Source organism: Phyllobates terribilis, unplaced genomic scaffold (assembly GCF_046119375.1).
Source record: "Phyllobates terribilis strain yellow unplaced genomic scaffold, ASM4611937v1 Scaffold_5__5_contigs__length_657084704, whole genome shotgun sequence".
Taxonomy (NCBI): domain Eukaryota; kingdom Metazoa; phylum Chordata; class Amphibia; order Anura; family Dendrobatidae; genus Phyllobates; species Phyllobates terribilis.
The window spans coordinates 396,786,191-396,802,289 of NW_027362765.1; the positions used below are offsets into that span (position 1 = coordinate 396,786,191).

At 51.8% G+C, this 16,099-nt stretch overlaps 1 protein-coding gene across 3 annotated transcripts in view; it reads left to right on the forward strand.

Moving 5' to 3' along the window:
• EDRF1 (erythroid differentiation regulatory factor 1) overlaps window positions 1-16,099 on the forward strand; it is a 75,276-nt gene that overhangs the window by 34,978 nt on the left and 24,199 nt on the right. For all 3 annotated transcript variants that reach the window (XM_073685033.1, XM_073685034.1, XM_073685036.1), the window contains exons 18-20: window positions 1,543-1,761; window positions 7,126-7,346; window positions 8,587-8,745. In XM_073685033.1, the coding sequence (XP_073541134.1) occupies window positions 1,543-1,761; window positions 7,126-7,346; window positions 8,587-8,745 (599 nt within the window). The remainder of the gene's footprint in view (window positions 1-1,542; window positions 1,762-7,125; window positions 7,347-8,586; window positions 8,746-16,099) is intronic.

Below are 16,099 nucleotides of genomic sequence, written 5' to 3' on the forward strand. Positions count from 1 at the left end.
CTCTGCAGCAGACGAGGGGCGTATGGCGAGGCTCTGCAGCAGAGGAGGGGCGTATGGCGAGGCTCTGCAGCAGAGGAGGGGCGAATGGCGAGGCTCTGCAGCAGAGGAGGGGCTTGTGGCGAGGCTCTGCAGCAGAGGAGGGGCTTGTGGCGAGGCTCTGCAGCAGAGGAGGGGCGGCGTGTGGCGAGGCTCTGCAGCAGAGGAGGGGCTTGTGGCGAGGCTCTGCAGCAGAGGAGGGGCTTGTGGCGAGGCTCTGCAGCAGAGGAGGGGCTTGTGGCGAGGCTCTGCAGCAGAGGAGGGGCGTGTGGCGAGGCTCTGCGGCAGAGGAGGGGCGTGTGGCGTGGCTCTGCAGCAGAGGAGGGGCGTGTGGCGAGGCTCTGCGGCTGAGGAGGGGCGGCGTGTGGCGAGGCTCTGCGGCTGAGGAGGGGCGGCGTGTGGCGAGGCTCTGCAGCAGAGGAGGGGCAGCGTGTGGCGAGGCTCTGCAGTAGAGGAGGGGCGACGTGTGGCGAGGCTCTGCAGCAGAGGAGGGGCGGCGTGTGGCGAGGCTCTGCAGCAGAGGAGGGGCGGCGTGTGGCGAGGCTCTGCAGCAGAGGAGGGGCGGCGTGTGGCGAGGCTCTGCAGCAGAGGAGGGGCGGCGTGTGGCGAGGCTCTGCAGCAGAGGAGGGGCGGCGTGTGGCGAGGCTCTGCAGCAGAGGAGGGGCGGCGTGTGGCGAGGCTCTGCAGCAGAGGAGGGGCGGCGTGTGGCGAGGCTCTGCAGCAGAGGAGGGGCGGCGTGTGGCGAGGCTCTGCAGCAGAGGAGGGGCGGCGTGTGGCGAGGCTCTGCAGCAGAGGAGGGGCGGCGTGTGGCGAGGCTCTGCAGCAGAGGAGGGGCGGCGTGTGGCGAGGCTCTGCAGCAGAGGAGGGGCGGCGTGTGGCGAGGCTCTGCAGCAGAGGAGGGGCGGCGTGTGGCGAGGCTCTGCAGCAGAGGAGGGGCGGCGTGTGGCGAGGCTCTGCAGCAGAGGAGGGGCGGCGTGTGGCGAGGCTCTGCAGCAGAGGAGGGGCGGCGTGTGGCGAGGCTCTGCAGCAGAGGAGGGGCGGCGTGTGGCGAGGCTCTGCAGCAGAGGAGGGGCGGCGTGTGGCGAGGCTCTGCAGCAGAGGAGGGGCGGCGTGTGGCGAGGCTCTGCAGCAGAGGAGGGGCGGCGTGTGGCGAGGCTCTGCAGCAGAGGAGGGGCGGCGTGTGGCGAGGCTCTGCCGCAGAGGAGGGGCGGCGTGTGGCGAGGCTCTGCCGCAGAGGAGGGGCGGCGTGTGGCGAGGCTCTGCCGCAGAGGAGGGGCGGCGTGTGGCGAGGCTCTGCCGCAGAGGAGGGGCGGCGTGTGGCGAGGCTCTGCCGCAGAGGAGGGGCGGCGTGTGGCGAGGCTCTGCCGCAGAGGAGGGGCGGCGTGTGGCGAGGCTCTGCCGCAGAGGAGGGGCGGCGTGTGGCGAGGCTCTGTCGCAGAGGAGGGGCGTATAGTGGGGTGAAGTGCTCATTGTGACCATATATCCACACCTTTTTGGCTCTTTCAGGGTTTTCCTTCATAACCGACCTGATCACGGACCTGGAGTGCCAGCTCTCCATCAGCTGTAAATGTTATGAAGCCGCCAACGATATCCTGATTGTTACCAACCTCAAGACCCAAAACCCCGAGCAGCAGAGTCAGGTCCTGAAGAGACTGGGGAATATCCGCAATGAGATGGGGGTGTTTTACATGAACCAGGCGGCCGCCCTGCAGACTGAGCGATCGGGTGAGTGCTCCGCTTATCTGTGTGCGCGCCAACGTTGATATTGTGTGTAATATAGACCATTAAAAATAATAATAATCCAAGTGAGAAAACCTGTACAGTAACAGCAGGGAATTGTAAATGGAATTACGTAGTCTACATAGTCATTAAATGCATATAGTCACATTTGGGGATGAGTGACAGTCTCCTCCCTTAAACATTTAGTTAATTCTGGTGCTCAATAAACTTTAAGGGTTATTCCACATCTTTCTAAATGCATATTGTCAGATAGAACTTTTAAATACAAGCACTTTTGTAATTTACTGCTTATTAAAATTTTCAATCGTTCTTGAGATATTAACAGTTTCGTTTACAACTCGTCGCCTTGGAGACCGACCACCGCTGCTATTCAGCTTTTGAAACTGGCAAGGATCGCTAGAGCGCGCTCTTACCTCCTAATCCCGAACAACCTCAGAGCATTGGCTACAAAGTAGACAGCAGCGGTGGTCGGTCTCCTAGGCAACAAGCTGTAAACAAAAGAAAAGTGTTCATATCTCAAGAACGGCTGCAAATTTTAACAAGGAGTAAATTGCAAAAGTTCTTGTTTTTACACGTACTATCTGACAATATCCACCTACGAAGGTGGTATTATAACCCTTTAATGTCAGGCTACAGATGACATTTATGGTCTGTGTAGGACAGTACATAGAAGTCAGCCATGGTGACTTTGTGTCTTCACTTTCACAGGACCTGTTAATTAGTTTATAGGGAAACAAACCTGAATTGATTATTGATTGTTAGTGTCCGTGAGGTTTTGCAGCCGTTAATAACAACCAATGCACATTTTTCCCTTTAATCTATTCTATAGGTGCTATGAATGTTGGGATGCGGCGATGACCACTGTTCGGGACCCTGCCTTTAACCCCTTAACGACCACCAATACGCCTTTTAACGGCGGTCTTTAAGGGTGCTTATTCTTCAGTGCCACTTTTTCACAGCGCTGAGGAATAATAGTATAGTGCTGCCCCACGGCCGAATTTCCAGCGGGTGTCAGCTGTATACAAAACACGCCAAAAATGACGTTTTTCCATCATACTGACTCACAAAAAAGTGAGTAAAGCGATCAAAAAGTCATATGTAAAGAAAATAAAATTGTATAAAGAAAACGCCAAATTGTCCCACAAAAAACAAGCCCTAATATGTCTCGTTAGGCAAAAAAATAAAAAAAAGTTACCGCTCTCAGAATATTACGATGCAGAAACAAAATCATTTTTGTAAAATACTGTTTTTAGGGTGTAAAAATTGCAAATTATAAAAAAAATATATATAAATCTGGTATCGCTGTAATGGTATAGCTGTAATCACACTGACCGGAACAATGAATCGGTCTAATCATTTATATGGCGTACAAATAAGAACTATTCTTGTACTGGTGTCGATTTGTTCATTCTACTTCCCAAAAATCAGAACAAAGCTCGGCTCACATTTATCCTGCGCTCTCTGCTGAGCGCTTAAATTGGGGTTGCTGTGTAAATTCTCCAAAACCGCGATTCTGACAAAAACCCAGACTGAACCACTCACTTATGAGGCCGATGGAGTCACTTTGGTCTGGTCTCTGTTCCGGCGGTGTCCCATCATTTCAGTCGTCCTTTTGGCGCACAAGTGTGGGCGACCACACATCTGTGCACGCCTAAAATGATGGACACCACCGGAGTCCAGACGCCAAGCGAAGTCCAAAGTGTCTCCATCTGCCTCATTATGGTGTGTGGATCCATCGGGAGTTTCGTGTGTATTGCATTTTTGTGGAGTTTACAGAGAAACCCCAACGTAAGCGCTCAGCATAGAGCACAAGGAGGTGATCCCAGCCTTATTCTGGAAGCGATCGAAAAATATTATGTACCCCAAAATGTTTCTAATAAAAACCCCTAATTTATCCTGCACAAAACCAGCCCCCACTCAGATTTGTCGGCTGTCACTGGAACCGTAGGGAATACCACGTTACTGGTAGAACAAACTCTAATAAGCGACATGGCTCCCGCCCCCTCAAATAAAATCTAGTGAATTCTGCGCTCCCAAATTCAAATGCCCCCTCCTTCTGAGCCCCAGTGTGTCTAAACCGCAGTAAGCGGCCACATGTTTGGCATTATTGTAGCGGGGAGAGCACTTAATTTATGGGGTGCGTATCGCCAGAAGCTCAAGCCAGGCACAGTGTATGGGCACAAAACTGGCAGATTTGCAATTTTCCAGAAAAAATCCTGGCGTAAATGTTACAAAATAGTCACTGCAGCCGTAGATAAATTCATTTAGAGGTGTAATTTCTACAATGGGGTCACTTTTTGTTTTTTTTTCTGCTGTTCTGGCACCTTCGGGGCTCCGCAAATGTCGCCCGCAAACTATTCTACCAAAATCTGTGCTCCAAAAGCCAAATATCGCTCCTTCCTGGTCAGCCCTGACGTGTGGCCTAACAGTAATTTCTGACGACAGATGGGGCATCACAGAGTTCGGGAAAAATTGCTCAATAAATTATGGGGCCCAGTTTAACCTATTAACCCTTGTGCACCTGACAAGTTTGCAGCAAATACAAAAATTACATTTTTACCACAAAAATTTAATATTTTCACATCTCAATGTTATAAAATTCTGTGTGGCACTTATGGATTCAAAATACTCACTATACCCCAACATGAATTCCGTAGGCAGTGAAGTTTCCAAAATGGGGTCACCTGGGGGGGAGGCTTCTGCTGTCCTGGCACCTCAGGGGCTCGGCTAATGGAGCCCACAATCTATACAAACGAAATCTGTGTTCTGAAAACCTAGTAGCGCCCCTTCCCATCCAACCCCTACTGTGTGCTCAAACAGTAGTGTACAACCACATATGGGGTATCACCGTGTTCGGTAAAAATTTCACAACAAATTGTTGGATCTATTTTCTCCTATTACCCCTCGTGTAAATTGTAAATTTGGTGCTAAAACAGTATTTTAGTGAAAAAATGTAATTTTTTTGTTTTCACATCTAGAAGTTATAAAGTTTTGTGAGTCACCTGTAGGTTAAAAATGCTCTGTACACCCCTAGATGAATTCCTTGAGGGGTATAGTTTCCAAAATGGAGTCACTTGTGAGGGGTTTCCACTGTTTAGGCACATCAGGGGATCTCCAAACGCCACATGGCATCTGCTCTTGATCCCAGCCATTTTTGCATTCAAAAAAGTCAATTGGTGCTTCTTCCCTTCCGAGCCCTGCCATGTGCCCTAACAGTAGTTTTACCCCACATATTGTGTATCGGCATACTCAGGAACAATTTCACAACAAACTTTGGCGTTTATTTTTTCTTGTTACCCCTGTGAAAGTAAAAAAATTGGGGCTAAAGTAAAATTTTTGTGAAAAAAGTAAAATGTTAATTTTTTACTTCCACATTCCATTAATTCCTGTGAAGCACCTGAAGGGTTAATAAACTTCTTGAATGTGGTTTTGAGCACCTTGAGGGGTGCAGTTTATAGAATGGTGTCACTTTTGGGTATTTTCTGTCATATAAGCCCCTCAAAGTCACTTCAAATGTGATGTGGTCCCTAAAAAAATGGTTTTGTAAATTTTGTTGGAAAAATTAGAAATCGCTGATCAACTTTTAACCCTTATAACTTCCTACCCAAAAAAAAAAAAAAAAAAAATGTTTCAAAAATGATGCATATGTAAAGTAGACATGTGGGAAATGTTATTTATTTACTGGTTTATGTGACATATCTCTCTGATTTAAGGGCATAAGAATGAGAAGTTTGCAAATTGCGAAATTTTCAAAATCTTCACCAAATTTCCGATATTTTCACAAATAAATGCAAGTGATATCGAATAAATTTTACCACTATTATGAAGTGCAATATGTCACTAAAAAACATTCTCAGAATCAGGGGGATCCGTTGAAGCGTTCCAGAGTAATTTCTTCATAAAGTGACACTGGTCAAATTTCAAAACTTTGGCCCGGTCATTAAGGGGTTAAAAGGCAAAACCTGCAGAAACAGTCATAGCTTCAGGCCCCATCAACCTGAAAGTTTAGAACCAAACTTTCCCCAGAAGTTGGTTTCTAAGTTTTGTAAGTTTGTGCCCCGGCCTCCTGTAACCTCATCAGCGAGCTATATAATGTGCTAATGATCTCCCGTGCGGCACTTTGCTCGTTTCCATGTGCATTTAGGCTCCTTAATGGACTTCCTGCAATGCGATTTATATGTTCCTGTTATTTTTAGGGCAGTTATTATTTATTTTTTTAAATCCGATGTAGATAAACCTTATATTTTATTTCTTAATTTACATTTTTCTCTGCAATTTCAGTCCATTTTCCTTTTGGAGTCTGGATTCAGCGGTAAATCTTTAAGTGACAGAAATGAGTATTTAACGTCAATCTGAAAAAACAACTCTGCCTCGCTTGGTTGATTTATAACAGCAGCGTATGTGACAGGGTTACCCTGTACACAATGTCATGTCATTTTTGCAAAATACTTGCAAACTCTGTTAGGATTTTAGTGTTATGTTAAGGTCCTTTTTACATGGATCATTAATATTATATTATTATTGTAATATATATATATATAAGTAATGTGCCTGGGCTGAGAAATCAATGTTTAAAGATGCATACAAATTACCCTCAAAGAGCGTTGAGGGTGTGTCTATGCATTCCGAGTACATTGACACGCCCCCAATGCACTTCCAGGCCAGATTTTTGCACAAGTGCACGGCCCCTCGTCCTCTCCCACCCCTGGGATGCAGGGAAGGCGTGCAATCCTGAAAATCTGAATTTGAGACAACCCCCTTTAAAGGGAATCTGTCAGCAGGATTTCAGGCCCCCAAACTATTTATATGAGCATGAAGCTCTCTCAAATACACATCCAGCAATACCTTTACATGGCCAGTCCGTTACTGAGAAATCCGCTTTTGAAGTGATATGCAAATGAAGCTGAAGAGCTATGGTAGATCTGAAGCCTCTGTCACTCCAGCTCTATTCTCTGTCCAGCGCCGCTTCCTGCTTGACTAACAGCTCCTTTGTCTGAAGTCACACAGTCCAGAGGCTGTCAGTCAAAAGGAAGAGGGGCAGAGAATAGAGCTGGAGTGACAGAGGCTTTAGATCTACCCTAGCCTTTTGCATATCAATTCATACTCTGATTTCTCAGTAACACAGGAATGGACTGGCCGTGTAAAGGTTCTACTGGACTTGTCTTTGAAAGAGCGTGATGCATATAAATAGTATGGGAGGAGGTAAAATCCTGCTGACAGATTCCCTTTAATTTATTGACTATTTTTTTATATTATTTAATTATTTACACTATATAAAAAAAAATATATAAAAACTTCATTACGATTCATTTGGACCTAAACATTTATTTCCCTCCTGTCGTCTTGCAGCAAGCAGAGGTGTCTCCATCGCTGAGCAAGATTTGTGGAAGAAAAGTTTTTCCAGTTTTGAAAGAGGAATCGCTAGTTTTGAGTCTATAGTGGACACCACAAACACTGCGCTGCTAATGTGTAACATGGGGCGACTGATGAGGATATGTGCCCAGGCCCACTGCGGCAACGATGAGAGGAGAGGGGAGTTCTCTCCTGAGGAGGCGCTGTACTATAATAAGGTGAGCATTAAATAACACGCACACCCGCATTACCTAATGTGTTCTGCAGCCTGTATATTATACTCCAGAGCTGCATTCATAATTCTTCTACAGTCACCTACATATGGCGAACACTGCGCAGGCTATTGTGCAGACACTGAACAACCGAGAGAGATTGGAGATATAAGCTATCATTTTTTTGGGCGACTTCAAAGAATTTTCTGACGTTTGGTGCTGTATAGGCGAACGCCATTGGCTTCAATTTTTTAAAAAAAAAATCCATTGCCAATTTTTAATTTTTTTTTCTGTGCCATCCTTGAATTAGGAAAAACTCATACTGACCAAGCGAATGTAAAAAGGACAGTTTTAGTGCATATACCAGGAGCTTTGTGCAAAAAGCCTAAAAGTCACCAAGAAAATTTGACCAAATCCACATGCCAACAGCCTCAAGCCTACATTCATCATTTTTTTCTCTTTTTGTCTTCTTGTATTAGTTGCTTTTTTTTAGCACCAAATTCTTCAAACTGGCACATGCGATTCATGAACTTGGCCCAAAGTCACAAATGGTCTTTTTTTTGTCTGTCTTGAACTGTTTTTTTTCAACTTTTTGCCGCCCAAAATTCTACATTTTACAAAATGGTGCAAAAATTGCTCCAGAATACTGGCGTACTCAAAAATGTACCATGGGGGATATGGAACTGGAGGAGAGAGTTGCGCCAAATTTTGCATTTTTTTTTTTTTTTAAAAAAAGTTGCAATTGATGAGTCTGGCGAAAACATCTGAATTAATTAAAAGCGGAAAATAATAAAGAAAAAAAAAAGCTCAAATAAAATAATGAATTGAGTGCAAACAAAAAAAAAAGGCACAAAAGTACACACAAAAACAAGCGCAAAAGCAATGATGAATTTGGGTCCTCCTTGGTACTGACCGACATGTGGGAGGGAACTTTTGGCTTTGATGAATTTCTATGCCAGTTCCTTCTACTATCCCAGGAGATAAGATGCCGCCATAGGTCTTCCTCAGCGACTTAACCCATCCTATCAAAAAACACATGCACGCTCAGCCAAACAGAGCATGCATGTGTAAGGGAGAGATGGCTGCTAAATGATCATTCTGCTGTCATTTAACTAAGGTGTATGGACAACCTAACTCAGAAAGAAAAGCTATTTATTCATTAAGTTATTTTATATGAAAAAGTTCTGTGCATAAGTTGTAAAAGTAATCTTGAAGTAATGGGGTGTAATGTTTCTTTTCTTTGTAGGCCATTGATTATTATCAGAAGGCATTAAAGTCGCTCAATAAAAGAGAAACTCATCAAGCTGTTTGGGATTCGGTTTACTGGGAGCTGTCCACGACGTATTTCACAATGGCCACCCTGCTGCAGGATTACGCTCCCATCTCCAGAAAAGCACAGGAACAGGTACTTACATTGCGGCTCCACGACTATGGTGTTACTGCTCTCTCACTAAACACGGAAGGTCAACTGCTTAAAAAGTTTTGCCAAGTTTTAAATGGGATTAGACTGACGTTGATTTTTCACTATACACTGTACTACTCCATTATTGCAGCTATTTAACCATGGCAGGGCGCAGTGGATGCTGGAAAGTGAGGAAAAGTATGTTCCAACACCTGTAATGCTGTAGAAGTGCTGATGAAAAGAATCCACTCAATAAAAAAAAAAAGTAGATGGCAAGTTACCGTATTGTAGTGCATCGTACAAGCGATCAAATGGTCAGAGGTTCAGACTAAAAAAAAAAAGTTTAGAAAAATTATGAAAGTGAAAAGAAAATGTAAAACTTTGAATGTTACATCACATTGATGCTATTTTTTAGGTGGTACACATTTTTATTCCCCTTGGGGCTTTATTGGTATTAGTGTATGCTTGTAATATATTACCGCTTTATAGCACCTTTTATATTATGGACTAGTTGTTATTTTGACTGGTCATCATTATTTAAGATTTGTATTTATTCTGAGGATCTTGCGTCTGGGTTATTATTCATTATATGTTTGCCTTATCAAAGGTATTGTTTTTTTTATTGCTATCTTTGAGGGTTACCCTTTTGGGATTATATGGTTATTATACTGTGTCTCTTACACTGTATCTTTATGTAATAACTATATTGTAAACATATATTGCTACAAGTTTCAGTGAACGTTAGGGATATCTGGTTCTTTATTGTTTTTATTAAGTGTGTTTTTTTTGTCTCAAGTTATATATGGCATTTTATATCATAGGTGTGCTTATTAGCTAATTCCTTATTGTTGTTGTGCTTTGTTGATAACTGACTTAACAGCCTTTCTGTAATACAAGCTATGCCTCTTGTTTCTTGTCTGATCTCTATAGGAAGCGGGGGCGACTCTGTCTCTCCTCTCTGTAGGAAGCGGGGGCGGTTCTGTCCTCTGTGTAGGAAGCGGGGGCGGCTCTGTCTCTCCTCTGTGTAGGAAGCGGGGGCGGCTCTGTCTCTCCTCTGTGTAGGAAGCGGGGGCGGCTCTGTCTCTCCTCTGTGTAGGAAGCGGGGGCGGCTCTGTCTCTCCTCTGTGTAGGAAGCAGGGGCGGCTCTGTCTATCCTCTCTGTAGGAAGCGGGGGCGGCTCTGTCTCTCCTCTCTGTAGGAAGGGGGGGCGGCTCTGTCTCTCCTCTCTGTAGGAAGCGGGGGCGGCTCTGTCTCTCCTCTCTGTAGGAAGCGGGGGCGGCTCTGTCTCTCCTCTCTGTAGGAAGCGGGGGCGGCTCTGTCTCTCCTCTCTGTAGGAAGCGGGGGCGGCTCTGTCTCTCCTCTCTGTAGGAAGCGGGGGCGGCTCTGTCTCTCCTCTGTGTAGGAAGCGGGGGCGGCTCTGTCTCTCCTCTCTGTAGGAAGCGGGGGCGGCTCTGTCTCTCCTCTGTGTAGGAAGCGGGGGCGGCTCTGTCTCTCCTCTGTGTAGGAAGCGGGGGCGGCTCTGTCTCTCCTCTGTGTAGGAAGCGGGGGCGGCTCTGTCTCTCCTCTGTGTAGGAAGCGGGGGCGGCTCTGTCTCTCCTCTGTGTAGGAAGCGGGGGCGGCTCTGTCTCTCCTCTGTGTAGGAAGCGGGGGCGGCTCTGTCTCTCCTCTGTGTAGGAAGCGGGGGCGCCTCTGTCTCTCCTCTGTGTAGGAAGCGGGGGCGCCTCTGTCTCTCCTCTGTGTAGGAAGCGGGGGCGCCTCTGTCTCTCCTCTGTGTAGGATGCGGGGACGGCTCTGTCCCTCCTCTCTGTAGGAAGCGGGGGCGGCTCTGTCTCTCCTCTCTGTAGGAAGCGGGGGCGGCTCTGTCTCTCCTCTCTGTAGGAAGCGGGGGCGGCTCTGTCTCTCCTCTCTGTAGGAAGCGGGGGCGGCTCTGTCTCTCCTCTCTGTAGGAAGCGGGGGCGGTTCTGTCTCTCCTCTGTGTAGGAAGCGGGGGCGGCTCTGTCTCTCCTCTGTGTAGGAAGCGGGGGCGGCTCTGTCTCTCCTCTGTGTAGGAAGCGGGGGCGGCTCTGTCTCTCCTCTGTGTAGGAAGCGGGGGCGGCTCTGTCTCTCCTCTGTGTAGGAAGCGGGGGCGGCTCTGTCTCTCCTCTCTGTAGGAAGCGGGGGCGGCTCTGTCTCTCCTTTCTGTAGGAAGCGGGGGCGGCTCTGTCTCTCCTCTCTTTAGGAAGCGGGCTGCTCTGTCTCTCCTCTCTGTAGGAAGGGGGGACGGCTCTGTCTCTCCTTTCTGTAGGAAGGGGGGACGGCTCTGTCTTTCCTCTCTGTAGGAAGGGGGGACGGCTCTGTCTTTCCTCTCTGTAGGAAGGGGGGACGGCTCTGTCTTTCCTCTCTGTAGGAAGGGGGGACGGCTCTGTCTTTCCTCTCTGTAGGAAGGGGGGACGGCTCTGTCTTTCCTCTCTGTAGGAAGGGGGGACGGCTCTGTCTTTCCTCTCTGTAGGATGCGGGGGCGGCTCTGTCTTTCCCCTGTAGGAAGGAGGGATGGCTCTCTCTACTCTCTGTAGGAAGCGGGGGCGGCTCTGTCTCTCCTCTGGGTAGGAAGGGGGGGCGGCTCTGTCTCTCCTCTGGGTAGGAAGGGGGGGCGGCTCTGTCTCTACTCTCTGTAGGAAGGGGGGGCGGCTCTGTCTCTACTCTCTGTAGGAAGGGGCGGCGGCTCTGTCTCTACTCTCTGTAGGAAGGGGGGGCGGCTCTGTCTCTACTCTCTGTAGGAAGGGGGGGCGGCTCTGTCTCTACTCTCTGTAGGAAGGGGGGGCGGCTCTGTCTCTACTCTCTGTAGGAAGGGGGGGCGGCTCTGTCTCTCCTCTCTGTAGGAAGCGGGGGCGGCTCTGTCTCTCCTCTCTGTAGGAAGCGGGGGCGGCTCTCTCTCCTCTCTGTAGGAAGCGGGGTCGGCTCGGTCTCTCCTCTCTGTAGGAAGCGGGGGCGGCTCTGTCTCTCCTCTCTGTAGGAAGCGGGTGCGGCTCTGTCTCTCCTCTCTGTAGGAAGCGGGGGCGGCTCTGTCTCTACTCTCTGTAGGAAGGGGGGGCGGCTCTGTCTCTCCTCTCTGTAGGAAGCGGGGGCGGCTCTGTCTCTCCTCTCTTTAGGAAGCGGGCTGCTCTGTCTCTCCTCTCTGTAGGAAGGGGGGACGGCTCTGTCTTTCCTCTCTGTAGGATGCGGGGGCGGCTCTGTCTTTCCCCTGTAGGAAGGGGGGATGGCTCTCTCCTCTCTGTAGGAAGCGGGGGCGGCTCTGTCTCTCCTCTGGGTAGGAAGGGGGGGCGGCTCTGTCTCTCCTCTGGGTAGGAAGGGGGGGCGGCTGTGTCTCTACTCTCTGTAGGAAGGGGGGGCGGCTGTGTCTCTACTCTCTGTAGGAAGGGGGGGCGGCTCTGTCTCTACTCTCTGTAGGAAGCGGGGGCTGCTCTGTCTCTCCTCTCTGTAGGAAGCGGGGGCTGCTCTGTCTCTCCTCTCTGTAGGAAGCGGGGGCTGCTCTGTCTCTCCTCTCTGTAGGAAACGGGGGCTGCTCTGTCTCTCCTCTCTGTAGGAAGCGGGGGCTGCTCTGTCTCTCCTCTGTAGGAAGCGGGGGCGGCTCTGTCTCTCCTCTCTTTAGGAAGCGGGCTTCTCTCTCTATCCTCTCTGTAGGAAGGGGGGACGGCTCTGTCTTTCCTCTGTAGGATGCGGGGGCGGCTCTGTCTTTCTCCTGTAGGAAGGGGGGATGGCTCTCTACTCTCTGTAGGAAGCGGGGGCGGCTCTGTCTCTCCTCTCTGTAGGAAGCGGGGGCGGCTCTCTCTCTCCTCTGGGTAGGAAGGGGGGGCGGCTCTGTCTCTCCTCTCTGTAGGAAGCGGGGGCGGCTCTCTCTCTCCTCTGGGTAGGAAGGGGGGGCGGCTCTGTCTCTACTCTCTGTAGGAAGGGGGGGCGGCTCTGTCTATCCTCTGTGTAGGAAGGGGGGGCGGCTCTGTCTCTCCTCTGTGTAGGAAGGGGGGGCGGCTCTGTCTCTACTCTTTGTGGGAAGGGGGGGTGGCTCTGTCTCTACTCTCTGTGGGAAGGGGGGGCGGCTCTGTCTCTCCTCTCTGTAGGAAGCGGGGGCGGCTCTGTCTCTCCTCTCTGTAGGAAGCGGGGGCTGCTCTGTCTCTCCTCTCTGTAGGAAGGGGGGGCGGCTCTGTCTCTCCTCTCTGTAGGAAGCGGGGGCGGCTCTGTCTCTCCTCTCTGTAGGAAGCGGGGGCGGCTCTGTCTCTCCTCTCTGTAGGAAGCGGGGGCGGCTCTGTCTCTCCTCTCTGTAGGAAGCGGGGGCGGCTCGGTCTCTCCTCTCTTTAGGAAGCGGGCTCCTCTGTCTAACCTCTCTGTAGGAAGGGGGGACGGCTCTGTCTTTCCTCTCTGTAGGATGCGGGGGCGGCTCTGTCTTTCCCCTGTAGGAAGGGGGGATGGCTCTCTACTCTCTGTAGGAAGCAGGGGCGGCTCTGTCTCTCCTCTCTGTAGGAAGCGTGGGCGGCTCTGTCTCTCCTCTCTGTAGGAAGCGGGTGCGGCTCTGTCTCTCCTCTCTGTAGGAAGCGGGGGCGGCTCTGTCTCTACTCTCTGTAGGAAGGGGGGGCGGCTCTGTCTCTCCTCTCTGTAGGAAGCGGGGGCGGCTCTGTCTCTCCTCTCTTTAGGAAGCGGGCTGCTCTGTCTCTCCTCTCTGTAGGAAGGGGGGACGGCTCTGTCTTTCCTCTCTGTAGGATGCGGGGCGGCTCTGTCTTTCCCCTGTAGGAAGGGGGGATGGCTCTCTCCTCTCTGTAGGAAGCGGGGGCGGCTCTGTCTCTCCTCTGGGTAGGAAGGGGGGGCGGCTCTGTCTCTCCTCTGGGTAGGAAGGGGGGGCGGCTGTGTCTCTACTCTCTGTAGGAAGGGGGGGCGGCTGTGTCTCTACTCTCTGTAGGAAGGGGGCGCGGCTCTGTCTCTACTCTCTGTAGGAAGCGGGGGCTGCTCTGTCTCTCCTCTCTGTAAGAAGCGGGGGCTGCTCTGTCTCTCCTCTGTAGGAAGCGGGGGCGGCTCTGTCTCTCCTCTCTTTAGGAAGCGGGCTTCTCTGTCTATCCTCTCTGTAGGAAGGGGGGACGGCTCTGTCTTTCCTCTGTAGGATGCGGGGGCGGCTCTGTCTTTCCCCTGTAGGAAGGGGGGATGGCTCTCTACTCTCTGTAGGAAGCGGGGGCGGCTCTGTCTCTCCTCTCTGTAGGAAGCGGGGGCGGCTCTGTCTCTACTCTCTGTAGGAAGGGGGGGCGGCTCTGTCTCTCCTCTCTGTAGGAAGCGGGGGCGGCTCTGTCTCTCCTCTCTTTAGGAAGCGGGCTGCTCTGTCTCTCCTCTCTGTAGGAAGGGGGGACGGCTCTGTCTTTCCTCTCTGTAGGATGCGGGGGCGGCTCTGTCTTTCCCCTGTAGGAAGGGGGGATGGCTCTCTCCTCTCTGTAGGAAGCGGGGGCGGCTCTGTCTCTCCTCTGGGTAGGAAGGGGGGGCGGCTCTGTCTCTCCTCTGGGTAGGAAGGGGGGGCGGCTGTGTCTCTACTCTCTGTAGGAAGGGGGCGCGGCTCTGTCTCTACTCTCTGTAGGAAGCGGGGGCTGCTCTGTCTCTCCTCTCTGTAAGAAGCGGGGGCTGCTCTGTCTCTCCTCTGTAGGAAGCGGGGGCGGCTCTGTCTCTGTCTCTCCTCTCTTTAGGAAGCGGGCTTCTCTGTCTATCCTCTCTGTAGGAAGGGGGGACGGCTCTGTCTTTCCTCTGTAGGATGCGGGGGCGGCTCTGTCTTTCCCCTGTAGGAAGGGGGGATGGCTCTCTACTCTCTGTAGGAAGCGGGGGCGGCTCTGTCTCTCCTCTCTGTAGGAAGCGGGGGCGGCTCTGTCTCTACTCTCTGTAGGAAGGGGGGGCGGCTCTGTCTCTCCTCTCTGTAGGAAGCGGGGGCGGCTCTGTCTCTCCTCTCTTTAGGAAGCGGGCTGCTCTGTCTCTCCTCTCTGTAGGAAGGGGGGACGGCTCTGTCTTTCCTCTCTGTAGGATGCGGGGGCGGCTCTGTCTTTCCCCTGTAGGAAGGGGGGATGGCTCTCTCCTCTCTGTAGGAAGCGGGGGCGGCTCTGTCTCTCCTCTGGGTAGGAAGGGGGGGCGGCTCTGTCTCTCCTCTGGGTAGGAAGGGGGGGCGGCTGTGTCTCTACTCTCTGTAGGAAGGGGGGGCGGCTGTGTCTCTACTCTCTGTAGGAAGGGGGGGCGGCTCTGTCTCTACTCTCTGTAGGAAGCGGGGGCTGCTCTGTCTCTCCTCTCTGTAGGAAGCGGGGGCTGCTCTGTCTCTCCTCTCTGTAAGAAGCGGGGGCTGCTCTGTCTCTCCTCTGTAGGAAGCGGGGGCGGCTCTGTCTCTCCTCTCTTTAGGAAGCGGGCTTCTCTGTCTATCCTCTCTGTAGGAAGGGGGGACGGCTCTGTCTTTCCTCTGTAGGATGCGGGGGCGGCTCTGTCTTTCCCCTGTAGGAAGGGGGGATGGCTCTCTACTCTCTGTAGGAAGCGGGGGCGGCTCTGTCTCTCCTCTCTGTAGGAAGCGGGGGCGGCTCTCTCTCTCCTCTGGGTAGGAAGGGGGGGCGGCTCTGTCTCTCCTCTCTGTAGGAAGCGGGGGCGGCTCTCTCTCTCCTCTGGGTAGGAAGGGGGGGCGGCTCTGTCTCTCCTCTCTGTAGGAAGCGGGGGCGGCTCTCTCTCTCCTCTGGGTAGGAAGGGGGGGCGGCTCTGTCTCTACTCTCTGTAGGAAGGGGGGGCGGCTCTGTCTATCCTCTGTGTAGGAAGGGGGGGCGGCTCTGTCTCTCCTCTGTGTAGGAAGGGGGGGCGGCTCTGTCTCTACTCTTTGTGGGAAGGGGGGGTGGCTCTGTCTCTACTCTCTGTGGGAAGGGGGGGCGGCTCTGTCTCTCCTCTCTGTAGGAAGCGGGGGCGGCTCTGTCTCTCCTCTGTAGGAAGCGGGGGCTGCTCTGTCTCTCCTCTCTGTAGGAAGCGGGGGCGGCTCTGTCTCTCCTCTCTGTAGGAAGGGGGGACAGCTCTGTCTTTCCTCTCTGTAGGATGCGTGGGCGGCTCTGTCTTTCCCCTGTAGGAAGGGGGGGCGGCTCTGTCTCTCCTCTCTGTAGGAAGCGGGGGCGGCTCTGTCTCTCCTCTCTGTAGGAAGCGGGGGCGGCTCTGTCTCTCCTCTCTGTAGGAAGCGGGGGCGGCTCTGTCTCTCCTCTCTGTAGGAAGCGGGGGCGGCTCGGTCTCTCCTCTCTTTAGGAAGCGGGCTGCTCTGTCTAACCTCTCTGTAGGAAGGGGGGACGGCTCTGTCTTTCCTCTCTGTAGGATGCGGGGGCGGCTCTGTCTTTCCCCTGTAGGA